Raw genomic sequence first — 26,134 nt, 5'->3', positions numbered from 1 at the left:
AAATATGTTTAAGATACCCTCCACTTCCAGACATTTGACACCTGCAGTTGGAGGATGTCTACTCTGTTCAAAAGTGTACCCTTTCACTGTCCACTTGTTGGGAAGTCATGATTCCTGCTGTTTTGGCCTGTTTTTATTTCATTTTGGTGAAAGAAAAAGGAACTTGAGTAGAGATGTTCTAGCATCAAATCTTTCTTCTCACAAGTCTGAATGCATGGTGACCTTCCAGTGCCTGCTGTAACCTATACCACGTGGGCCCAGGCTGCCAGCCTGTGAGAAGAAGACAGTGGAAGACAGTATTGGCCTCTGCAAGAAGGTGGCCACCAATAATGATTTGACCATGGTAACAAGGCAGCGTTTTAGGGCTTTTGTCTGATGTAAATGTCCCATTGAGAGAAAGTCCATGGAAAGTTGAGCAGGCCAGAGGGGAGCCTGGAGAAGTCAGGCTAGACTCATTCTCATTGTCAGGGTCAGACTGATTAGATTGTGACTATACTGAGTGACCTTATAAAGTCTCTTCCAACTCTTAACATTTTATGATATGGCTTTAACTCAGTAGTAATTATTACAACAGTAATAGCTAATGTTTGTTGATGCCAGGCAGTAGGATATCTCTTTTTGACCCTCAGAGCAACACTGTGAGGTATAGGTACTATGACCATTTTATTGAAGAATCTGATGCTCAGACATGTTCATAACTCATCCAGGGTCATACATGTTATAGGTGATAGAACTATGGCTTGAGTCCAGACAGCCTGACTGGAGAGCCTCAAGGTCAACCCCCTTGGTGTTGTTCATTCACTAAGTCATGTCTGATTCTTTGCAACCCCATGGGTTACCACATGCCAGGCTTCCCTGTCTCTCACTATGTCCCAGAGTTTGCTCAGATTCATACCCATTGAATCAATGATGCCATCCAACCATTGCATCCTCTGTTGCCCCCTTCTCCTCCTGCCCTCTTTCTTTCCCAGCATCAGGGTCTTTTCCAATGAGTCTGTTCTTCACATCAGGTGGCCAAAATATAGGAGCTTCAGCTTCAGCACCAGTCCTTCCAATGAATATTCAGGGTTGATTTCCTTTGGGATTGACTGGTTTGATCTTGTTATGGCTGACCTGAGAAGCAAGAGAGGCGTTCAGACTGAATTCTGCCCTTTAATGACTGTGGAGGTACAAAGCAGAGGTCCTGAGGAAGAATTTCCTTATCCAAATACCTTACAAATGTCTGTGAATCCCACAGTCTTTGAAAACCAGCAGCATGACGAGCAAGCCTCAGGGCCAATCAGTTAACATGGACTTATTCCAGAGTCCCACCTATAGTACTGGCCTATGGAGGGAAGCTTACTTGGTCTAGATTAGTGGAAATCTAGTGACAGCATCTTCTCTGTCTACCTTTTCAGTATCATCTACCAGTGGTCCTCAAGCATGAACAGGCATCAGAATTAGCTGGAGGGCTGGTTAGAACACAGATGCTGGGCCCATCCCTGGAGTTTCTGGTTCAGTAGACATAGGACAAACCACAGAATTTGTGTTTTTTAACATGTTCTCAGGTGATACTGATATTCCTATCCGAGGATCACACCTTGAGAACCACTATCATGTACTGATGCATTTTAGATATTGTAGAGTTTCATGTTTTGTTATTATTGCCTATTAGTTTAACCCAACCCTTTCAGTTGTACTCATTTGGATGCCTTCATTTAGCACTGAAGAATAGCAAGTCTTTAGCTAGATTTAAGAAAACGTTAGAGGAAATTGAGTTCTGAAGCCAGCAACCAAGCAGATATTGTTTCCTTTCTTATCACTATCTAAAGTAATTTTTTAAAATCTGTGTGTATTTTGTCTCTCTCCCCCATTTCACAAAGGCAGGGAATCTGTTGTTGGGTTCCCACTGCCTTATTCCCAGCAAGTAGACAGATGCCTCATACACAGTAGAATCTCTGGAAGTATTTGAATGAATGGTAGATTTTTCTTGCTCTTCAAAATGTAGAGACAGGAATGTATCAAAAGGCTTGGGAGGGGAAGGGGACTGTTTCATTCTTTTTAATTGCTAAGCAGATGGAGTATTCAACAGCATCCCAAGTTCCCATACTGTGCCCTTTAACCTACATGATCAAACATGTTCTCATTCACAGCTGCTCTTATTCGTGGAAACAGAAACAACTGCGCTCAATTCTCCAATAACCTTGATTGGCTGATCAGCAAATTGGACAGACTAGAATCTTCCTCAGGTAGGATTTGACAGGGAACAGAACTGGAGAAGGTGGGGTGTTTTTTGTTTGTTTCTGTTTAAAAAAGAGAGTTTAATCTCCAAACAATTTTCCCCCCACTGGATTGTAAGCAATCCTCAGAAATTACTTCAACAAAAGAAACAGAATCCTAAATCTTCCTGGTACTCTTAAAACCTTATTGATCAGCTTTAAGGCAGGTGTCAAAACTCATTCCTTTCCTGCTTCATTTTTCACTTTGTGCTCTCATCTCCTCTCCCTGGGTCCTTGAATCATTCCCAACCCAGTCTGAACATGGTCCTCTCCACTATTTAGAAGCAGGACTGAAAGATGACCAAGAACTTAGAGGAAATGATACTCCTCATACCCCCGAGTCACCCTCAACACCATATCTAGAGCCCTTCTTGATGACTCTCAGAGAACTTGAGCCAAGAAAAGTGGTCATCGTTAGTAAGTGACCATGCCGTGAGGCTCTGCAGTTTGCTTCCTCAGAGATGAGAGAACATGAGAGGTGTGGGTCCCCCGCTGGGAAGCTGAATGGTTTCGGTGTTCTTTTCATCATTTACAGATGACAGGAGCTTGAACAGACAAGCCAAGGGAAAGCTCCTCTAGAATCATCCACCTCCACATATGTCTTCTTCCTAAGCCTCTGTTTCCTTCAGTGCCTCCTGCCAGGGGCCAGATTACATTTTAGGGTAATTTATGATAACCTTGGGAAACAAAGAGAATCAAGAGGAGTCTTCTCAATATAAACCTGTAAAGATATTAGTCAACAACTTACTGTGCATTTCCACCCCAGTGTTACATGCAGGTGCCAGGCTGCATGTTTTTCTTACACCTCTGCTTAATACAGAAAACCATCCAGTGTGCCCAGAAAAGGGGACAAAGCCCAGTAATCTTTATTTAGTGAGCTTAAAATTTACTCATATACCATACCAGTGCATCTAAAAATAAATTCTGGAGTGATTCCTAGAAAAATTCTTTTTCAAGGAACGTTCAAAGCATTTTCTAAGTTATTTGAATGACCTTTAGAATTTGTAGTAAACTAGGTATCCCTTTTTCTATCTGTTTTTAAATTAGGTATTGCTTGGTTTGATCAGGTTAAAAATTCTGTTTTCAAGCTGCTTCTCTATATTTTGACCCAGAAGGATCATGTCTTTGTCCAGGAAGAGGGAGGCGGGGTTAGTGATGAATAAACTCACCTCTAAATTACAGAGTGTTGCCCCAGGGGCTCCTGAAGTCTATCCGAGATGGCTGCATCTTTCTTCTGGCTGGAAATATTTAATAGATCCAAAGAATAATGGTATTCTCTCCCCTGAGGAGGATCATTTCACTCTCAGGTTTCTAGTTATAATTAGCTCTGCCGGTTATTTAATGTCCAAATGAATTTTGTGGCATGCATGCAGGTATCTTGGAAGTTTTGCATTGCATCCTCATTGAGAGCCCAGAAGCCTTAAACCTGATAGCAGAGGGCCACATCAAGTCCATCATCTCGCTGTTGGATAAGCACGGACGGAATCACAAGGTAGGTGTGGAGAGAATCCCGAACAGGGATTGACTTTACCTGCCTTTTCCCTCCCTGCTTCTTAGTAACTATTGTGTGTTATGGAGAGAATATTGACTACTCTCTTTCTTGGCTTTGATTTTTTTAAAACAAATTAAAAAAAAAAAAAAAAACCTCTGGAAACTGAGGTCCTGAAAGAGAGAGAGTGATGACTACTCTCTTTCTTGGCTTTGATTTAAAAATAAATTAAAAAAAAAAAAAATCTCTGGAAACTGAGGTCCTGAAAGACCTGTCTTTCTTAGGAGCACACTCTGAGCCAGGCACACGGGCCTTGGGCGGTCCCCTCAGTTTCCACCAGCTTCCCAAGCCTGGATCATCGTTACCCCCTTAACACCCAGCTGGTTTGTGAGGCATTCAGCTCTATACAGGGTCAGCTGCAGGAACTGATCCCACCCTCGAGTCTAGGAGCTTAGAAATGAAACAGCTAGTGCCAACTTTATAAAGAAGCTACACAGAAATCAGAGTTAGGATAATGTAGAAAGTCTTGGCAACATGGCGTGTTCTTAAATGAAATCAGACTTGCCATGAGTCAAAGCAGGTGGAAAAAATGAGCTTTTCATGAACAAGCCAGAGGGGACAAGCGGTGGGGCTCTCCTCTTAGAGAAAACAGTTGCGTGACCTTGAGCCCCCATCATTTCAGCTGTAAAATGAGGACAACGCCACCTCACTTACGAAGGCAGAATTCTGTGTGAAGTTTTGGTTGGTTTTTTTTTTTTTAAGGTCTCTGAAAGTTCTAATTTCTCTATTTGTATGGAATTATATTTCTAAGACACCATGATCTCTGGGGATTAGTGTTAGCTGCTGAGTCGTGTCCGACTCTTTCTGACCCTATGGACTGTACCCCTCCAGGCTCCCCTGTCCATGGAATTTTCCAGGCAAGAATACTGGAGTGGGTTGCCATTCCCTTCTCCAGGGGATCTTCCCAACCCAGGACTCAAACCTGGGTCTCCCACATTGCAGGCAGATTCTTAACCATCTGAGCTACCATCATACCATCTGAGCATGATCTCGGGAAAGTCTATTAAAATATGTCTTATCCTGACCCATTGATAACTGCCCTGTACATGGAAGGAGATATCTTACTGACTTATTAGTGAGCAGGCAGGTACTACAAGGCTGAAGCGGAGCATTTCAAGATCAGGTGGCATATTTGGATATGAGGGAGAGCAGCTGGGCTCAGGCAGAGCAGAGAGAACCCAGCTTGGTCACTGACCCTCTCTGCTCACCCTCAGCTGGGGGCGCTGCACATCGGAGACACATCTTGGAGTGGGGGGTCCAGGAGAACAAGCCTCTGCAGCACTGCTCAGATGATATGTGTCATCCTAGGAAACAAACAAGCCTTAGCATCTGTGAAATTGCTTGGCAAAAAACAGAAAGAAATATGTGGGGTTGGTAATTGCTTTCCCAAATGTGGTAGATCAAAAGCAGGCATGAGGCTCCTGCTTCAGCCCAGCTTTGCTATGTCTGAACATGTCCCTTCCCATCTGCAAAGTGTAATAAGAGTAATTGATAAGCACCCGAGTAACCCATGGCCTGAGTCGTGAGCCACGGGCACATGTCAAGAGCAGCTCTTAGAAAGCCTAGCTGCTCTCCTTTCATTATTCCTGGGGCTGCTTTGTGATCACACCACAGAACACACTTAGTAGATAACGAACTTTGTGATGGCTTCTTTCAGCCAAAAGCCACAAGCCCTTACTGGATTGTCACTCGGTAATGGTAGCTGGTTACTGTTCTTTCCACGGTATGAGAACACGGTATGAGTATTCCACGGCTGAGAATACTGAAACCTTTTGTTGTTGTTGTTGTTCAGTCGCTTAGCTGTATCTGACTCTTTGTGACCCCATGGACTGCAGCACTCCAGGCTTCCCTGTCCTTCACTATCTCCTGGCATATGCTCAAACTCACGTCCTTTGAGTCGATGATGCCATCCAACCATCATATCCTCTGTCACCTCTTCTTCTCTTGCATTCAGTCTTTCCCAGCATCAGGGTCTTTTCCAGTGAATTGACTCTTTGCATCAGGTGGCCAAAGTGTTGGAGCTTCAGCTTCAACACCAGTCCTTCCAGTGAATATTCAGAGTTGATTTCCTTTAGGACTGACTAGTTTGATTTCCTTGCTGTCCAAGGAACTCTCAATGCCTAGGGATTGAGGCCTAGGGAGCTTTATTATTCTCCTAGGAATGAATGCCTGGCCTAATAAGTTACCTGAGTGTACTAGCATGGTACTCTTACATCTTCCAGACTGAAAAGTTCTGGGCAATGATGTCAAAGCTGAGGCAATGTGATCATGTTACAAAAAGAATCTCTTCTAGAATGTCCCATCTTTTTGTTTTCTGATGGATTTTTTGGATGGGGACTGGCTTGTCATGAATACAGTTCCCCCACTAGAGTTTTTCATGTACATGACTTTTATTTTCAAGGGAAACCTAGTCTCAGGTCATTACCAGGGATATTTGTGGTAGCTTGGCAAAGAATGTGCTGGGTGCAGACTAGACTTCCATTGCAGCATTGTATCTTGACTTGGAAAATGCCAAAGCAATGTTTTCCTATCCAGGCTGCTCTGTTTTCCATAGTCCCAGGTTTCCAGACATCTCTGACCTGCTCAGTTAGTTTTCTGTGAAGATAGTGATTCAAAATACATAGAATTTTAGAGCTCAGGGCACCTCACAACGCCTCCCAGGGCACCTCACAATGCCTCCAAAAACATGATGATGATAATGATAGTGTACATTTATTTTACGTCTGACAAATACCAGGTATTTGTCCGTGTTCACGTGCATTTTCTTTCTTCCTTGTTATTATTCCATGAAGTATTATTTCCACTTGAGGCAAAAATAAGCCCAGTGTATATGACACCTTAAAATATTAACTAAGGTTGCCAGACAAACCAGGACCATAATTTAAGTCTCCAACACTAAGTTCAATATTCTTTCCAATGTTTCTCAATCTGTAGTCTGGCATGTTCTATGAGACTATGTTTAATTTTGTGTTCCAATTTTTATTACTATATAAATATAAAACTCTTTGCAGTAAAAAAAATTCACAATCAGAAACCATTTTCATATAGTAAGTTAGTGTTTCTCAGACTGGAATTTGAGAGTTCCTATGGGTCCATGATGGAGAAGGAAATGGCAACCCACTCCAGTGTTCTTGCCTGGAGAATCCCAGCAGCACCATGGGTCCATGAAGGTGGTCTTCAGGACCATGACATTTTTTGTTAAAGGTTTATAGATACGGTAGGTTTGAGAAACCCCTTACTGTACCGTGCCTCCTCCATTCATATGTTTAGAAAAGAAAGCCATTCTTTGCTTCCTTTCTGAGCTGCCTGAGGGCTCACCATTGCAGGAGCTATAATGTGCTGGCTGTGACATCCTTTGTTTACTGATATGGCAAGTAATATTTTAGTTCTCAGCTCTATCCTTGCTGTGAAAAGCATTGCCAGTCATCTAAAGCATAGTCAAATTTAGGTCAAAAAGTTAGAGAGAAAGCACAGTCTTTGGAGTAAAAAGGACAGAAGTGGGGTGTGCTGCCCCAGTTTCTGAATGGACTCTACCCCATGACCTCACAAGTGACAAGGCTTACTCACCCTCAGCATCTCCTCACTTTCTACTTTTCCAGATCCCATCAAAATTCTGTTTGCCTTCAGAACAGTTCAGATGCCACCCTCTCCATGAATCTTTTTCTGAATCCCAGCCGTGGGATTCATTCCCTCTCCTCCCCTGTACACCATGCAGTTTGTTCCATGGTGTTTCCACCCTGCCTTTCCTTATAGATATACTATGTATATATTTCTCTCAGAGACTAAGTTTCCTTGACAGCAGGGATCTTGTGATCCCTGTGGTACCCAGCTCACATGTTACACACAGCCGGCATCTGATGCATGTTTTTGAGGGTGTGATTAAAACAAAGAGGAATGGATGAGTAGAACCACCATCTCCTGTCTCACCTTGAACGGGTGGAAGCTCGCAAATGCACCCGTCTCATCTCATCCAACAGATGGCTGTTCGTAGTATGAGACACGCTTACTATGTTGGTGGCACCAATTTTATTGAGTAAAAAGGACAACTGTGGAAGATTCTGACAGTAACCGTCTAATTTTTCCATGAAGAAAGTATCTAATAATAAAAATATAATATGCCCTTTTCACTTGCCCCTGTAACCTAATGTACTTCACACCTGCTCGACGTTATCACAGATGAATATTTTTTTACTCTTTGTTTCACAAGAATTTGGAGCCACCTGTGAGAAAAAATTGTTGTAAAATAGTCATATCATTGGTCCTGAGAAAGTATACATCAGAACTGAGATGTTAGCCCTAGGGTGTGGCACAGAAGAGTCCAAAAGTAAGGAAACCATTAACTCCCACAGACTTGCTGTAATAGCTCCAGAACATCACCTCTGAGTTCCCAGGCAGTCAAGGCAAGATAGAAGTTCTCCCAGCCACTCAGTTCACACATCCACAGGGAGAACAGAATCTGTTCCCCAGGGAGAAAGCACTCATTTATCAAATATAAAACATGACATAAAATTCACCTAATTAAGTACCTTTTGTATTTTTAAAAAATAAAGCTGTTTTGATAGAAAGCTGAGAACAAAATGCAAGAGCCAAATGCTATTTCCACAGATGTGCAGTGCCTCTTTCTTACCTTTAAATCAGAATTCCCATGTGAGCCTGTGTTTGGGGTGGTGACTAATGGAGATTACATGCGCAAGGAAGGATCTTGGATGAAATGTGTCAGTGGTGAAAATGGTTTTACAATTAAGCAGCAAATGAATTTCACAGAGTGGTCCAGGGAAATTCTCAAGTTGGACCAGTGTATAGATTAGAGAAGCCTAATTCCAAGACAGATACCCCCAGATTCTCACAGTGAAGTCACTGTCTGAGGCCGGCCAGTGGGAGGGCTCCATGCTGTGTGGTCATTCAGAGACACACTTTTCTTCCATCTAGCAGCCTCACTGTCCCCCAGGACAGGACTTCACAGATTGTTATGTGCTTGTGAATATCTGGGGAATTCTGTTAAACTGAAGGCTCTGATCTGATAGGTTTCTGGGGGTAAGTCTGAACATCTGTATTTCTGGCAAGCTCCTACGTGATCCCAGTGCAGCAGGATCTCACTTGGAGTAAGGAGACCCTTGGGATTTGTAATCCTTCCCAGGATCTCCACATCCTGCTGGAAAGGGAGAGTCTAGGGGCCAAGCCTGAAAGCAGTGCATATCACATCCACCCACTTTCCGCTGGCCGGAACTCAGTCACATGACTCCACCACACTGCAAGTGTGTCTGGGAAGTGTAGCCTCTGTGCATAGGATGAGGAGGAGGCAGAGTGTGGTGACCACTGGGGAGTACCTACCACAGCCAACAAGCACCCCAGAGATCACTGAGATGCTTCCTCTCCATCAGGAAGTACAGATGACCCCTAAGGACTATGTGTGCATTTCCCTAGGGTAGACTGACCCATCTACATGCCCTTCACTTTTCAAGAACAATTTATTAAGGTATAGTTGATGTACAATGTTGTGTTAGTTTCAAGTGTACAGCCAAAGTGATTCGGTTATACATGTATTGATTCTTTCTCAAATTCTTTTCACAGATAGTTTGTTACAGAATTTTGAGTAGAGTTCCCTGTGCTATACAGTAGGTCCTTGTTGGTTTCTGTTTTATGTACAATACTGTACATGTGTTAATCCCCAGCTTCAATTTTATCCCCCCATACAACGTTTCCCCTTTGGTAACGGTAGGCTTGCTTTTGAAATCTGAGTCTGTTTCTCTTTTGTAAATAAGTTCATTTACATCATTTTTAAAATTAGATTCCACATATGAGTGATATCATATGATGTTTGTCTTTGTCTGACTTACTTCACTCAGTATGACCATCTCTAATCCATTGCAAATGGCAATGTTTCGTTCTTTTTATGGCTGAGTAGTATTCCATTGTGTGTGTGTGTGTGTGTGTGTACCACGTCTTCTTTATCCATTTATCTGTTGATGGACACCTAGGTTGCTTCCACATCCTGGCTGTTGTAAACAGCGCTGCAGTGAATGTTGGGGTGCACAACCCCAAGAAACGCCTGGTAAAATAAAGCCTGAACACTGTCAGCACATTCTTTATGGCACCGTTTATCTGTAGGTGATGTACTATTCCGTTAGGCTGTGTGCTTTTCGGAGCCTTTTTGCTCCTCACTGATCCTATTGTATGTGGATTAAGCTCTCATTTCCTTCTGGCTGTGACAGCAAGGCTCCTGCAGCCGTCTCTTCAAGGCGAAACAGATGGAAATGTGTGCTAGGCTGGATGATGAGTATTTAATTTCCTGGCCATCTATGGGCTCTTTTCTTAGAGGGACAAATTATCCTCTGGATTTCCAGCGCCACGGTCATATGTTTCATGGAGTGGCAATGGTGAGAGTCCTCCGTCAAACCGCCTTTGGAGTTCTTTTCTGCTTGTCCCATCAATGTGCTCTGTGTTTATTTGGAATGAAGTTGACATTCAGGGAGCCAGGTAGAAAACTGGTTTGTGAGAATTATGGATACAAATGCCATCAACACCATGAAGCCATCCAACCCCCTGAGCATGGAGTCTTGGGTGGCCACACTTTGTCAGACTGAACTGGGGCTGCCCCCTCCTTGTCAGCGTAGCCTGCCACGTTCCTGGCCAGCATTCATCCACTGCTGTTTACACACTGCTCCCCCTGGGGGAGAGAGGGAGGAGCAGTGCCTGGCCCAGCGTGTTTGCTCTGCCGCGCGAGGAACATGAAATATGGATGAATGAGGATTCAGCCCAAGGAGACTGGGCAGGCAGGCCAGCACGTGGGAGAGGTGCCCGGGGACTGTTCCCACTTCCCTGGCAGCTGGCATATGAGGTGGTTTAGGAACAGCGCGTGGTGGATCTGGTAGATTCGGAGTCTGCCTGCTTTGCTCACTCATGGTTTAATCTCACTCTCCTGGGGGAGAAAAAGCAGATGAAATGTTTCTGAATAGGGATTTCTAGGAAGATAGGGATATCTTAGTGAGCTTTCGTGGCATCACAGCAGAAGACCAGCACTCGGAATCTGCCCTGTCATCCCCTCCACCCCACCCACGCGAGGATCCCAAGCCTGCCACAAGCAAGGGACCTTAGCCAGATGGGAACCTGAGTGTCTTTCAGGCAGGAGCACGTGCTTCAGCCTGAGGTCCATGGGGGCCCTTCCAGCACCTACCCAGTGAGGATGTTGTTACCGCACCTCACCCTAGTCCTGGACCTGGCTGGAAAAGGAACCTAGACAGGCTATCTTCAGAGCTCAGACTCTTACCCACTTGAACAGAACAGTGACCACAGGTGGCGTGTCTAGTTTGGAGGGATGGGTCACAAGACTAGGGCAGAAAGGAACTAGAAAGGAACCCAACCTCATTTCCCCAAGGGGCAGCAGGCGCCTGGGCATCACTCACTCAGGTCTGGTGGGGCAGGTGTGGCTTCCTTGACTCTGAACAGGTGCTCACCCCTGCCACCTGGCCCTTACCTTCATGAGGCGGGCTTCCTTCCTGTGCTGTGGCCGTCAGGTCCTGCCCACCACCACCCCCTCCTCGGTGGTCCTGAGGTCTGCTGGGGTGTGTCCTGCCGCAGGTTCTGGATGTGCTGTGTTCCCTCTGCCTCTGCGATGGGGTCGCAGTGAGAGCCAACCAGAATCTCATCTGTGACAACTTGCTGCCCCGGAGAAACCTGCTCCTGCAGACGCGGCTGATTAATGACGTGACAAGGTAAGGCCACCACCATCATTGCAAATGCTCATCTTGTCCCCAGAAAGGAAAGGAAGAGTGCTGATCTCAACTCCACAGCCACCTGCCCATCATCTTCATTCTGATGTGACCACATAAGGTAAGACCAGCAAATGTGCACATCTGTTAGGGTCTTGTACTCCAACCCCTTCAGCTGAATTTCTCACACTTCTCCCCTGAAGTAGCCAAAGATGGAGTAAATATATCACCTGAGGACTAAAGAATTTGGCCTTAAGAGAGGGATCTACCATGTTTTATTTTAAACATTAATGCATATCTTATACCTTCTTCATAACATATTTTATTTTGATAAATCAACTTTTTTTTCTAAAAATTTTTTGATAGAGTGGATGTCCCATGTTGAGACCATGGTTTCTTTTATCCTCTGGCACTTGGCCGTTTATCCCAGGGCCGTCTGTGAAGGCCAGGATGGGCTCATGAAGAATCCTGGGAATCATGAACTCACTGGACCTGGACTAGGGAGCAACTTCAGCAGCTCTCCACCTGGGCTCCCTCCCTACCTTGCGACATGAGAAAATAATGTCCCCTTCAAAGTGCAGAGCAGGTTCGAGTCTGTAGACATCACACAGGCTTTCTTCTGGGTACCAGGCTGGTTCTTCCCTTGCCCACCCAAAATGGACACAGTCTTATCCCAGGACAGCGGACCTCTAAGAGTAGGATTCCAACCAGAACAACTCCAAGTGGTTTGTCCCAAGCTTCTAACCATTTTTTTCTGGATACGTTAGAATCTCTATTTCTTAACAAGGTTGCCTAATACTGATGTATCTGCCCCCCCTTTTTGTCATAGAGGTTGAATTTTTTTTCAGCTTTATTGAGGTATAACTGACAAACAAAACTATAAGATATGTAAAGTATACAATGTGATGATTCAACACATATAAACATTATGAAAGGATCCTCTCTCCCCATGAAGTTAATTAACACTACCATCACTTCACACATTTACCATTTTTAAATGAGAACATGTGAGTCCTACTCTCTTAGTGAATTTCAGTTTTACAATACAGTGTTATCAACTGTGCGTGCATGCATGCTCGGTCACTTCAGCATGTCCCCGTGTGACCCCGTGGACTTTAGCCCACCAGTCTCCTCTGTCCATGAGGATTCTCCAGGCAAGAATATTGGAATACGTTGCTGTGCCCTCTTCCAGGGGATCTTCCCAACCCAGGGATTGAACTTGCACCTCCTGCATTGCAGGAGGATTCTTTACCCACTAAGCCATGAGGGGAAGCCTATTATCAACAAAGTCACCATGTTATATCCTCAGACTTTACTCGTCTGATAAGTGAAAGTTTGTGCCCTTTTATCAACTTCTCACTATCCCCCTGCCCCTACTCTCCAGAACTACTTTTCGTTTCTGTCTTTCTAGGAGTTGGACTTTTTTTTAGATTCCACGTGTAAGTGATACCATGCAGTATTTGGCTTTCTCTCTCTGCATTATTTCTAATAGTGACTTCTTAATGCTTTTAAGAGGCCATTATTATTAATAATGCCTATGGGGGAAAGCCTAAACCAATTTACCAGAAGATGGAACCTGAGTAAGTCATTTCTTACACTTACAGAAAGAAAGAGGAGTTTGCAATCATACAACTCTACATGATGTTTTCAACATCTTTACCTATGGTTGGCACTCAGTAAATGTTGGTTGCCGTGAATATGGGAAGATAGATCTTTTATATTTTATAATGGAATTAATGTTGTCCTGACATCTCCCACTAAGAACTTGATCAGGTGTTGGAGGCTTGAAGATTATTCTGCTTTAGAACAAGACAAAAATCATGAAATTGCTCTTGCTCTCAGTTTAATTGGGCTTTTCTGGTGGCTCAGACCATAAAGAATCCACCTGCAATTCAGGAGACCCTGGATTGTGAAGATGCCCTGGAGAAGGGAATGGCAACCCACTCCAATATTCTTGCATGGAGAACCCATGGACAGAGGATCCTGGTGGGCTATAGTCCATAGGGTTGCAAAGAGTCGGACATGACTGAGCAACTCTCACTCTCACTTTTTGGTTTAATTGGCCCCGTGCCTCCTATGGTCTGGTTCAGTTTGCTTTCCTATTTCTCAAGAGTCTGTAGGTGCCACCTGTCTCATGTTTAATTTCAGTATTCGGCCAAACATCTTCCTGGGAGTTGCCGAAGGCTCAGCACAGTACAAGAAGTGGTACTTCGAGCTCATCATCGACCAGGCGGACCCCTTCCTCACCGCAGAGCCCACGCATCTGCGGGTGGGCTGGGCCTCTTCCTCTGGCTACGCTCCTTACCCCGGAGGTGGAGAAGGATGGGGAGGCAATGGTGTTGGTGATGACCTATACTCCTATGGCTTTGATGGACTTCACCTTTGGTCAGGTGAGCACCTTGCCAGAGCTTTGGGCCCTGATTGTGCAAATGGAAATGGTCACTTCATGTTGAAATGATACAGACTCAAGTCTCAGCTAAGTAGATGGTTAAGTAGGAAGAGCATCACATCTGAAATGAGCCTGTCCTGCTTTTTTTGTAGATATGATTTTATGTATTTGTTGGCTGTGCTGGGTCTTCATTGCTGCATGGGGTTTTCTCCAGCTGTGGGACAAGTGGGGGCTTCTCATGGTGATGGCTTGTCTTCTGCAGATCACAGGCTCTAGGGGGCATGGGGTTCAGTAGTTTAGCTGTGGTACTGAGGCTCAGTAGTTGCAGTTCCCAGGCTCTAGAGCACAGCCTCAGTAGTTGTGGCACACAGGCTAAGTTGCTCCAAGGTCTATGGGATCTTCCCGGACCGGTGATCATACCCATGTCTCCTGCACTGACGGGGGGATTCTTTACCACTGAGCCACCAGAGAAGCCTGAGACAGTCCTCTTTTAAACCACGAGTCTGTACTTCAGTTGCATCATCTAGTACAGATCACTTCACTTTTCTCAAGCTCACTGTCTGCCTCTTTACAGTCCATTGCATGGATTTGTCAAGGTTCCACGGGCAAACAGGAAAGGAGAAAAGACTGAGGGTTTATTGACTTTGCAGTAAGCTGCATATCTTTTGTACATTTTTTTCCTCTCATTTTATCCTTACAATGACCCCCTACAGTGGATAATGTTGATCTCATACTACAGACATGGAAACTGAACACAAAGATGTTTAGTTAACTTATTCGAAGTCACACAGAGAAGGCTCTATATCTGACTACAAGTCTGTCATCTTGTGGTTGTAACATGTTGCTTTGTAATACACTTTATAAGGTGTCTGGATCTGTACCTGACACACAGTAGATGCTAATCTCTAAAAGATTTCAAAAACTTCCCTTTTAGATATACACTTATGCTTTCCCCAGAAATGTCTATGGTGGTTGCCTGTGGAGGAGTGAGTTGGCTTCTGAATGGGTGGAAATGTAAGACTAACCCTTATACTTTTACCCACAGCAGAGGCTCTACCCCTCCCCTCCCCTATCTATAGCTTGTCTTATCTGTATCTTTTGCAAAACTGGAACTGGAGATATTGTGTCCCTTATAGAAATTCCTTAGGTAAGCATAATGCTGTGTGCCTCTTACATAAGAAGCCAGGACATACAGTCCTCCTTAAATCCAGTACCAGGAAAAAGTTTGTATGTACAAGGCAGACCTATGTATTTTCTTTTGTAACTGAGAACTACACAATCCATCACATTTTTCTCCCGCTTTTAGCTTCCAGCTAAAACCAATAGCTCAGGTTCTAGTGACATGTTTCTTACAGTTGATCTTTACTTTCAATTAATCAATATTTTTTAATCTTTGTGCTATTTTATATTCAGTATAAACATTTTTTTTTACCTCCTAGGAATGGTGCAAATGTGTTTATTTATATATGTATCTGGGATCATTTATAAGAAGAAATTGTCTGATTCTGTGTGTATCCCAGGGGACAGTGTGTTGCAGACAAAAGTGGGTACAAAATGGCAGGATGATAGAGTGAAGTGAACGTCTTGTTCTCTTATCCTCCCAGTTTAACTTTTCCTGGTTCCATTTCATGAGGGGTGAAGGTGGGTCTTCTCTGGATTCTCAGAGCCCCACCATAGAGCCATTGTTTCTGTGATCACACAGTTGTAGTAACCTTTAGCTTAGGTTATCATCAGATGGCATAAGGATCTCGGAAAGTTCTCTCTGGGGAAGTGATTTGAAAAGAAAGAATTACTCTTCTCATATACTTACAGCTCCTGAGTTTAATAAAATTGAACCTGTAGCGGGATGAGTGGGGTTGAGGAGAGAAAAGCATTGCCCACTGCCTGCTGGTTGCTGCTCAACTCCTTCCCTCTCTTCACCATGACCCAAGTGTATTCTCTGGATTCCAGGTACATGCGCTCAGTTGTGTCCGACTTGTTGCAGTCACATGGACTGTAGCCCATCAGGCCCCTCTGTCCATGGAATTCTTCAGGCAAGAATACTGGAGTGGGTTGCCATTTCCTACTTCAGGGGATCTTCCTGACCCAGGGGTCAAATCTGCATCTCTTGCGCCTTCTGCATTGGCAGATGGATTCATTACCCCTGCACCACCTGGGAAGTCCTCTCTGGATCCCAGGCTGCACTTAGGGAGAACTCTGGATTGACTGAGGCAATATGAAGTCCACCAAGACCCTTGGATGGAGCAAATTGGCCCCTAGTTTCAAAGAAAAACCAACCATTCTCAAAAGAGAACATTTATTTCATCTTTTCCAGATTTCACAACCCTCCATGGGGCACTTGACATATCCCTTTATAAAAATTTGCAAAATAAATGCATCAGTGAGTCAGGAGGCAGAGAACCCACTCATTGCACATCTAGAAAGCGCTACTGTCAGTGCATTTCAGGACCTGGACATCCATCCTATTGTGTATCATTCCAGGAATGTACAGTGCTCCCTTTTTCCTTCTTATCCGCTCAAGACCAGAAAGCCAGGTAAATATTACCCACATAGTAGTGTAGCTTCACCTAGGAGCATTTTGGGGGTCTTCATCACTCAATCTTCAGCATCTGGTGAGATGTAAAGAAACCGGCATCCACAAAATTGGCATCTTTTTTGCTCACTAAAACGCGAAGCTTCCTTGGGTCTGGGCATCATTCTGAATTCTCCAACTTGCACCCAGGTAACATTTATCTTGCAGAAGGCAGAACAGGTAAATATGTCAGCGTGTGCACCAGTGGAAGAAATAAGGTTTCTGTTAATGACTCCCAGCAGGACAGCAGTGAATTTTGGACTGTCTGATGAAAAGGTAATAGTTGATGTAGAAATGGAATGGAAGTGACGCTCCAACTTACTGCAGGAGAGACTGGAGGGTGGCCCGGGAGAAGTGGTGGATACTGGTCTGACCATTTCTCTTCCCTTCTTGAGATGTAAATGCCCAGGTCCACTGCCTGTATTTCTTATTGGAGTATAGTTGATTTACAGTGTTATGTTAGTTTGAAGTGCACAGTGAAGTGAATCAGTTATACACATATATATATTCAATTGGGGTTTATTTAGAGCCTTTTTCCATATAAACTGTTACAGAGTACTGAGTAGAGTTCCCTGTGCTACACAACGTATTCTTATTAGTTATCTATTTTGTATATAGCAATGTATACATATCAATCCCAATCTCCCAATTTATCTCTCCCCCCACCAGTCCCCTGGTAACCATAAATTTGTTTTCTGTATCTGTGACTCGACTTCTGTTTTGTAAACAAGTTCTTTGGCACCCTTTTTTTTTAGATTCCACCTATAAGTGACATCATATATTTGTCTTTCTCTGTCTGACTTACTTCGCTCAGTGTGATAATCTCTAGGAATGGGAAAATGTTTGCAAGTGAAGCAACCAACAAGGGATTAATCTCCAAAATATACAAACAGCTTATTCAGCTCAATATCAAAAGAACAAATAATCCAATCAAAAGATGAGTGGGATATCTAAATTGACATTTCTCCAAGGAAGACAAATGGCCAAAAGGCAAATGAAAAGATGTTCAACATCACAGATATTAGGGAAAAGCAAGTCAAAACTGCAGTGAGGTAGCACCTCACACCAGTCAGAGTAGCCATCATCAAAAAATCCACAAACAGTAAATACTGAAAAGGGTGTGGAGAAAAGGGAACCCTCCTACACTATTGATGGGAATGTAAGTTGGTACTATCACTAGGGAGAACAGTATGGAGGTTCCTTAAAAAAACTAAAATTAGAACTACCATATGACCCAGTGATCTCACTACTGGGCATATTCCCAGAGAAAACCATAATTCACAAAGATACATGCACCCCACTGTTCATAGTAACATATTTTCCAATATCCAGGGCATGGAAGCAACTTAAATATCCCTTGCCAGATAAATGAATAAAGAAGATGTAGTACATATATACAATGGAATGTTACTCGGCCATAAAAAGAACAAAATAATGCCATTTGCAGCAGCGTGGATGGTCCATTACCTTTAAGCTTATCTGTATGCATAAATTAAGCCACAGCCTTGAACTGGACTTTACTACTTATTAAAGCACAAAGGACATTGCTGAAGTTGGAAAGATGGCAGAGGCCCTAATACTTCTGTCAATAGAGAAATTTAAGAAGCAGCAGCATGACTTTGGAGTTATGCCTGGGTTTGAATCCCAGCTCTTCACTTAGTTGGTTTTTTTGACACCGGGCAAATTACTTAACCTCCCAGATACTTGGTTTCCTCTGATAAAATGAAGATGATACAAGACTCTTAGGAAATTTAAATGAGATAAAGGATGTGAAGTTCTTGACACACACTAAATGCAAAATAAATATCTCTTCCCTACTTTTATTGTCTATGAAGTCAACTGTCATCATAGAGACCAAGTGCAGAGTTCCAGGTACCTCCCTCGAGACCATGAGATTAGCTCCATCCTGAGAGGAAACAGAGTCCAGGCCCCATGCTGAATGGGGAAGAAACTTCCAAAGTGCCATCCTGGGAAATATGAAGGAGTTTTTCCTCTGTGTGGGAGGAGGGCAGCCTTCATAGGTCTTCACCAAAGCTTATGAAGTTTCTTTCAATCATCAGCTGTACAAATATCCCCCATCTGAACCCTGCCCAGCCCTCCCTACAGACTCCTGAGTCAGCCCAGCCACTGTGAATATCCTTTCAGAGGAATGGCTCTTTTCTTGTCCTGGCATCACTTTCCCTCTCCTGATACAACCTTTACATATGTAGCCTTTCAGAACTGCAGTTGAGGGTGAATTAGGCTCAGAGTAGCCTATATAGTAGGGCTTCCTAGGTGGTGCAATGCTAAAGAAATTGTCTACCAATGCAGGAGATGCAAGAGATAGGGTTCAACCCCTGGGTTGGGAAGATCCCTTGGAGTAGGAAATGGCAACCCAATCCAGTATTCTTACCTGGGAAATTCCATGGACAGAGGAGCCTGGCAGGCTACAGTCCATGGGGTTACAAAAAGTTGACAATGACTGAGCACGCACACACATATACACACACACATACACAGTCCATATAGTACATCACTGGTTAGGGAGCAATTTCATAGAAGGAAAACACACCTTGTCTTCCCTTGTTGCAAATTTTCCACTTGAAAAATTTGAGTAAGCAGAGGAATTCACCTTCCATAAGAGATAAAGTGATACAGAAAGTAAATGAATGGAATAAAATTCTTTCCTGATTACTTAGGACTTCTGACTCATCAGGACAATTTGATGAGTGGGCTCCTGTCTCCCTACTAAGATGAGCTCCAGAGTATTGGTTCATCTATCAAAACACAGCCCACTGTGACTTGGACTTTTCCAACCACAGTGCTATATGTAGAGGATTCAAGGAGTAGCTGTAGGACACCACAGTTTTGATGTATTTGGATCTTCTCTGTTTCCAAATGCCTGAGTATTTGTGTTTACGTTAGAAAACCAAACTCTGCGGTGCCTGGGGCGATGGATATGCTGAGCGTCAGTGTTTCCAGTTGTCTATATGACTCATCAGAAGAAATAAAAGCCTGCAGTAACACATCCTTAAGTTCATTTGAAAATATGTGGCGTGTGATAAAGTGGCTCTTTACTTCATCTTAAAAGTGCTAGGCTTGGAACGGCCTTTCCAAGCCCTCTGGGACCTTCCAACAGTCCTGAGCCTCTAAGTCAGGGGTTTTCTTCAGACTTACAGAGGCCACAAGGCTTCCCAGCCTGTCCCAATAGGTGGTCTCTAGGATTACTCAGAGTTCCTAATATCTGGCAAAGCAGTTAAAGCGATTTAGAAAAACTCTCCATGTCATATTTGCTTCTCCTTTCTACAGCGTCACATTCCTGTTGGTTGTGCCAAAAGCATCCAGTACATTTTAAATGTATTTGAAAGTGCCTGTTTAGAGCATGGTCTTTCAATAGAGATTTATTGATTTTTCAGTAACTCCTTTTTCAAGTCACTTTCCTGGACTCAGTCCTCAATGCTATGATTCTCTGTACTGTTGTTTTTTCCTAATATTACAAAGGACATAATATCCCAACAACATGCTAGTAAGCTTATCTCTTGTTAACCTAGTGATGAAAGTGTCTGGAGTTATACAAGCAATAGAAATAGTATTTATTGTAGGTTGCACTGTGTCAGGCTCTTCCAGTTACTGTTTATGGAACAATTCATTCAAAACTCACAGTAACCCCAGGACATTATTATTTTCATTAGATAGATGAGGAATCTGTGTCCACAAAGCTAAGTGGCTTGCCCAAGCTCACACAGTGAGTGGCAGCACCAGGACTCAAGCCCAGGGAGCCTGGTTCTAGAAACACCCTTTACTGCCACATGCAACGGCCTCTCGAGAGGTACATAGGACATAAGTCATTGTCTTGTCAAAATCATGGGAATAATAATTTGCTGTGCTTGGTCACTCAGTCTTGTCTGATTCTTTGCAACCCCATGGACTGTAACCCACCAGGCTCCACTGTCCATGAGATTATCCCAGCAAGGATACTGGAGTGAGTTGCCATTTCCTTCTCTAGGGAATAATAACCATACCTTAAAAACCTCTTGACAGCATCACTGTGAGCATTACTGTCCCCGTTTTGTGGACATAGAGAAGCTGATTTCTTAATGAAATCACAGCAGGTAAAGACTGGGTATTTGAACTCAGCCCTTTCTATGGCTCCGAGACCGCTGTCACCCCCATCCCACCCCCACGCCACCTCATTACAGGCAGTTGGAAAATCAAGCTTATTCTTTAAATGTGGATGCAGGACCCTTCAGAATCATCTGGAGTCGTGAAAACCCTCCTCAGGTAGAGATTGCTTCTTCCAGATGGGAACAGTTTTATGAAACAGAATGTACAAAAGCAGTGTCATCATTTTCTAGTTTCAAATCTTTACACTACTCACGTTTTAGAGCTAAATGTACTTTATCAGATGACCTTTTACAACATGAATGTTACATGAAATGGACTCTTTTATGCAAATAGACTTCTTATTACATTGCCCTAAGCACTTGCTAAGCACGTGCTTTATATCCAATGATTAACCAGTCTCCCTTCAGTTTCTGGATAATATTGATCCCAACTCTATATTCTCTATATGTTTTAAATATAGGCTCAGACTACAATTTCAGTTTGCCTACAGATGCTCTTAACAAGTGTTCCAATGGCAACTTCTACTAGGCTCCCGGTCTCTTAAAATAAGGGAGATGAAAGACAATGTCCTTCACCACAAGGACACAGTTGCTCATCCTGCTGGTGGTTTTCAACCGACAGAGCACACTGAACAGATATTCTCCCAGCCATCCTTCCTCAGGAAGGCACCTGGTGCTGTGGGGTAAATAAAGCTTGGAAACTTGGTTTCTGATGGCATCAAAGCCCTGCTATATGAAGAACATCTACCATGAAGGCTACTCTGCCTCTTTACTGGCTGAGTCTCAGACTGGCACGGAAGCCAGGAGTAAATTCTGAGAGGGTGGGATGAGAGGGCGCCGGAGTCACAATTCAACACGGTCAGTTTTGTCCTGGTTAATGTCGATCTCAGAAAGGTGAGATCTGTTAGTATCTTTGTTTTTTCTACTGAGTCAGGTCTTAGCTGCGACGCATGGGATCTTTTCATGGCAGCACACGGACTCTCTCTAGTGTGGCATGTGGGCTTAGTTGATCCTCAGCAACTGGGATCTTAGTTTGTTGACCAAGGATTGAACCCACATCCCTGCACTGAAAGGCAGATTCTTAACCCTTGGGCCACCAGGGAAATCCCTTCATTTGTATCTTTATCCAGTAAGGATATGGATACTTTTGAAGTTAGTTGTCTAACTCAGCACTTCGATTAACTCCTGGTTTTCACAAATTCATAGAAATCTCTTGGGATTTGTTCAAATGACTGCAGTGATATTTTCCAGAAGTTAAACTAATTGAAAAAGAAATAGTCGAAGCAGGAAAGATTGGTTTTTAATGGAAAAACAAGAGCTCTTAAGAATGAGACAATTATGGCAAGGTTTGCTGAGTTTTAATACCATAGGTTCCTTTCATAACAGAGTTAATATAATAAGGAAGTAAAGATTCTGGGACCCTGGGGTATCTACACTCCATAAAAGGAGTTGAGAGGTCTCAGTCTTGTCAAATGGAGACAGGAAAAGTATCAAACCTACATACTCATCAAGTTTGCTAAGATTTTGTTTTAAATAGTGTTGATTGTAGGTCCTACAGGCTTCCCAGGTGGCCTGGGAGTGGTTAAAAAAAAAAAAAAAAAAAACGCCTGCCAATGCAGGAGACATAAGAGACGCGAGTTTGATCCCTGGGTCAGGAAGATCCCTTGAAGGAGGGCACAGATCCCACCCCAGTATTCTTGCCCAGAGAATCCCATGGACAGAGGAGACCTGGTGGGCTACAGTCCATAGGGTCACAAAGGGTCAGACACAACTCAAGTAACCTAGCATATACCTAAGTCCTACAGTGGGAGAAGGCAATGGTGACCCACTCCAGTACTCTTGCCTGGAAAATCCCATGGACAGAGGAGCCTGGTAGGCTGCAGTCCATGGGGTCCCTAAGAGTCAGACACAACTGAGAGACTTCACTTTCACTTTTCACTTTCATGCATTGGAGAAGGAAATGGCAACCCACTCCATTGTTCTTGCCTGGAGAATCCCAGGGATGGAGGAGCCTGGTGGGCTGCCGTCTACGGGGTCGCACAGAGTTGGACACGACTGAAGCAACTTAGCAGCAGCAGCAGGTCCTACAGTGAGGAAATTATTCTTCATTCTCAGTGATGCAACAAGGTGTAAAGTTACAAAAACAGAGTCTGAGGCCATCCCAGGCTCATTTGCCAGTGTGCATTGAATGTTTCAGATGCTGTTGTGCTGTTACTGTGCTGGTGGTCCAGGTTCTTTTTTTTTTTTTTTTTGTCATACGTTGATATGAATCAGCCATAGAGTTACACGTATTCCCCATCCCAATCCCCCCTCCCACCTCCCTCTCCACCCGATTCCTCTGGGTCTTCCCAGTGCACCAGGCCCGAGCACTTGTCTCATGCATCCCACCTGGGCTGGTGATCTGTTTCACCATAGATAGTATACATGCTGTTCTTTTGAAACATCCCACCCTCACATTCTCCCACAGAGTTCAAAAGTCTGTTCTGTATTTCTGTGTCTCTTTTTCTGTTTTGCATATAGGGTTATCGTTATCACCTTTCTAAATTCCATATATATGTGTTAGTATGCTGTAATGTTCTTTATCTTTCTGGCTTACTTCACTCTGTATAATGGGCTCCAGTTTCATCCATCTCATTAGGACTGATTCAAATGAATTCTTTTTAATGGCTGAGTAATATTCCATGGTGTATATGTACCACAGCTTCCTTATCCATTCATCTGCTGATGGGCATCTAGGTTGCTTCCATGTCCTGGCTATTATAAACAGTGCTGTGATGAACATTGGGGTGCACGTGTCTCTTTCAGATCTGGTTTCCTCAGTGTGTATGCCCAGAAGTGGTATTGCTGGGTCAAATGGCAGTTCTATTTCCAGTTTTTTAAGAAATCTCCACACTGTTCTCCATAGCGGCTGTACTAGTTTGCATTCCCACCAACAGTGTAAGAGGGTTCCCTTTTCTCCACACCCTCTCCAGCATTTATTGCTTGTAGACTTTTGGATAGCAGCCATCCTGACTGGCGTGTAATGGTACCTCATTGTGGTTTTGATTTGCATTTCTTTGATAATGAGTGATGTTGAGCATCTTTTCATGTGTTTGTTAGCCATCTGTATGTCTTCTTTGGAGAAATGTCTGTTTAGTTCTTTGGCCCATTTTTTGATTGGGTCATTTATTTTTCTGGAATTGAGCTGCAGGAGTTGCTTGTATATTTTTGAGATTAATCCTTTGTCTGTTTCTTCATTTGCTATTATTTTCTCCCAATCTGAGGGCTGTCTTTTCACCTTACTTATAGTTTCCTTTGTTGTGCAAAAGCTTTTAAGTTTCATTAGGTCCCATTTGTTTATTTTTGCTTTTATTTCCAATATTCTGGGAGGTGGGTCATAGAGGATCTTGCTGTGATTTATGTCGGAGAGTGTTTTGCCTATGTTCTCCTCTAGGAGTTTTATAGTTTCTGGTCTTACATTTAGATCTTTAATCCATTTTGAGTTTATTTTTGTGTATGGTGTTAGAAAGTGTTCTAGTTTCATTCTTTTACAAGTGGTTGACCAGTTTTCCCAGCACCACTTGTTAAAGAGGTTGTCTTTTTTCCATTGTATATCCTTGCCTCCTTTGTCAAAGATAAGGTGTCCATAGGTTCGTGGATTTATCTCTGGGCTTTCTATTCTGTTCCATTGATCTATATTTCTGTCTTTGTGCCAGTACCATACTGTCTTGATGACTGTGGCTTTGTAGTAGAGTCTGAAGTCAGGCAGGTTGATTCCTCCAGTTCCATTCTTCTTTCTCAAGATTACTTTGGCTATTCGAGGTTTTTTGTATTTCCATACAAATTGTGAAATTATTTGTTCTAGTTCTGTGAAAAATACCGTTGGTAGCTTGATAGGGATTGCATTGAATCTATAGATTGCTTTGGGTAGAATAGCCATTTTGACAATATTGATTCTTCCAATCCATGAACACGGTATGTTTCTCCATCTGTTTGTGTCCTCTTTGATTTCTTTCATCAGTGTTTTATAGTTTTCTATGTATAGGTCTTTTGTTTCTTTAGGTAGATATACTCCTAAGTATTTTATTCTTTTTGTTGCAATGGTGAATGGTATTGTTTCCTTAATTTCTCTTTCTGTTTTTTCATTGTTAGTATATAGGAATGCAAGGGATTTCTGTGTGTTAATTTTATATCCTGCAACTTCACTATATTCATTGATTAGCTCTAGTAATTTTCTGGTAGAGTCTTTAGGGTTTTCTATGTAGAGGATCATGTCATCTGCAAACAGCAAGAGTTTCACTTCTTCTTTTCCTATCTGGATTCCTTTTACTTCTTTTTCTGCTCTGATTGCTATGGCCAAAACTTCCAACACTATGGTCCAGGTTCTTTATTCCCCGACCGCCCCTCATCAAGCTCAGCCTCTGCAAACTCTAGCCATTCTGCAAATATGTCATACACTCATATACTCCTTTTGCACAAGCTGCTCCTTCTGTCTGGAATGCTCATTTCTTTCTCATTTATCTAGTGAACCTTTCATTCTTCATTTTTAACTTGTTCCACACTCCCAGGCTGACTTAGCATCTTCTGCCTCTAAAGACATCTCATCATGTACACCTTCACTCAAACAGTTACACTGAACTGTAGTTCTTTATCTGAACCATGAATTTCTTCAGGACTGGGACTGAGTCCTCTGTCTTTGATCCCCAGCCCTATGTACAATATCTGCCTCATTACTGTTTGTGGAAGGGTGGGAGGGAATATAGTATGGTTTTGTCAATTACCCAAAATAACCAGAAGTGGGTACCTAATTTTTCATTAAGGAGAATGTAGTAGTTTCACTATTTTAAAATCCACCACTTAGTTTGGAATCTATTACTAGAATAGCAATAACCACTGAAAACGTAAAAGAGTTCTAAACAGAGATTAGAAATATCACATAGCATAGATGTATGTACAAGATTTATGAACAAGTCATACTCATAAGGGGATTTTTAAATTACCTTTTCATGGTGTGTTATTGTCATTAAAATATATTTTCTGATGATATTCCATTATAAAATCAAATATTTGCAATGTGATAAGTGGAAAAAACAAGTTACAAAACCTATAATATTCCAGTTTGAATATTTATATATGAAAAAATTAAAAATTTTTATTTTACATTTTTCCCTCATTTATAATTTTCTATATACACAATTAGCATTTATAATGAATGTGTACTGCTTCCATGATCAAGAAACAAGATATACATTTCTTAGAGTTTTGCTTAAAACCCTGTTCAAGGGTTTTTGACGAAACCTTCTGCCCCTTCATTACCCCCAACTGAACTGAAAACTTGGTAGGGGGATGGGCAGAGTAGTTCTGATAATTTACTTCTGAACCTTCCAGAATTAGGTGGTATAACATAGAAAACTTAAGAGGTGATTTTCTTACTACTTCAAGTTAGGTCAGAAAATGATAAATCATCTTACAAAAGATAAGCAACAATAGAAGAAATCAGCAATACAGCAAATAACTGACAATGGGTTTCCCTGCCTCAGTAAAGTAATAAAATTCTTTAGAACTAGGAAGTAAA

General features: G+C 42.8%; 1 protein-coding gene across 8 annotated transcripts in view; it reads left to right on the top strand.

The window, feature by feature from the left end:
- Nucleotides 1-26,134, top strand: part of RYR3 (ryanodine receptor 3) — a 547,151-nt gene that overhangs the window by 288,030 nt on the left and 232,987 nt on the right. For all 8 annotated transcript variants that reach the window (XM_043471377.1, XM_043471383.1, XM_043471384.1 and 5 more), the window contains exons 15-18: nucleotides 2,133-2,228; nucleotides 3,632-3,750; nucleotides 11,386-11,519; nucleotides 13,665-13,906. In XM_043471377.1, the coding sequence (XP_043327312.1) occupies nucleotides 2,133-2,228; nucleotides 3,632-3,750; nucleotides 11,386-11,519; nucleotides 13,665-13,906 (591 nt within the window). The remainder of the gene's footprint in view (nucleotides 1-2,132; nucleotides 2,229-3,631; nucleotides 3,751-11,385; nucleotides 11,520-13,664; nucleotides 13,907-26,134) is intronic.

This window comes from Cervus canadensis, chromosome 6 (assembly GCF_019320065.1).
Source record: "Cervus canadensis isolate Bull #8, Minnesota chromosome 6, ASM1932006v1, whole genome shotgun sequence".
NCBI lineage: Eukaryota > Metazoa > Chordata > Mammalia > Artiodactyla > Cervidae > Cervus > Cervus canadensis.
This window is presented reverse-complemented; position numbering and strand designations above follow the sequence as displayed.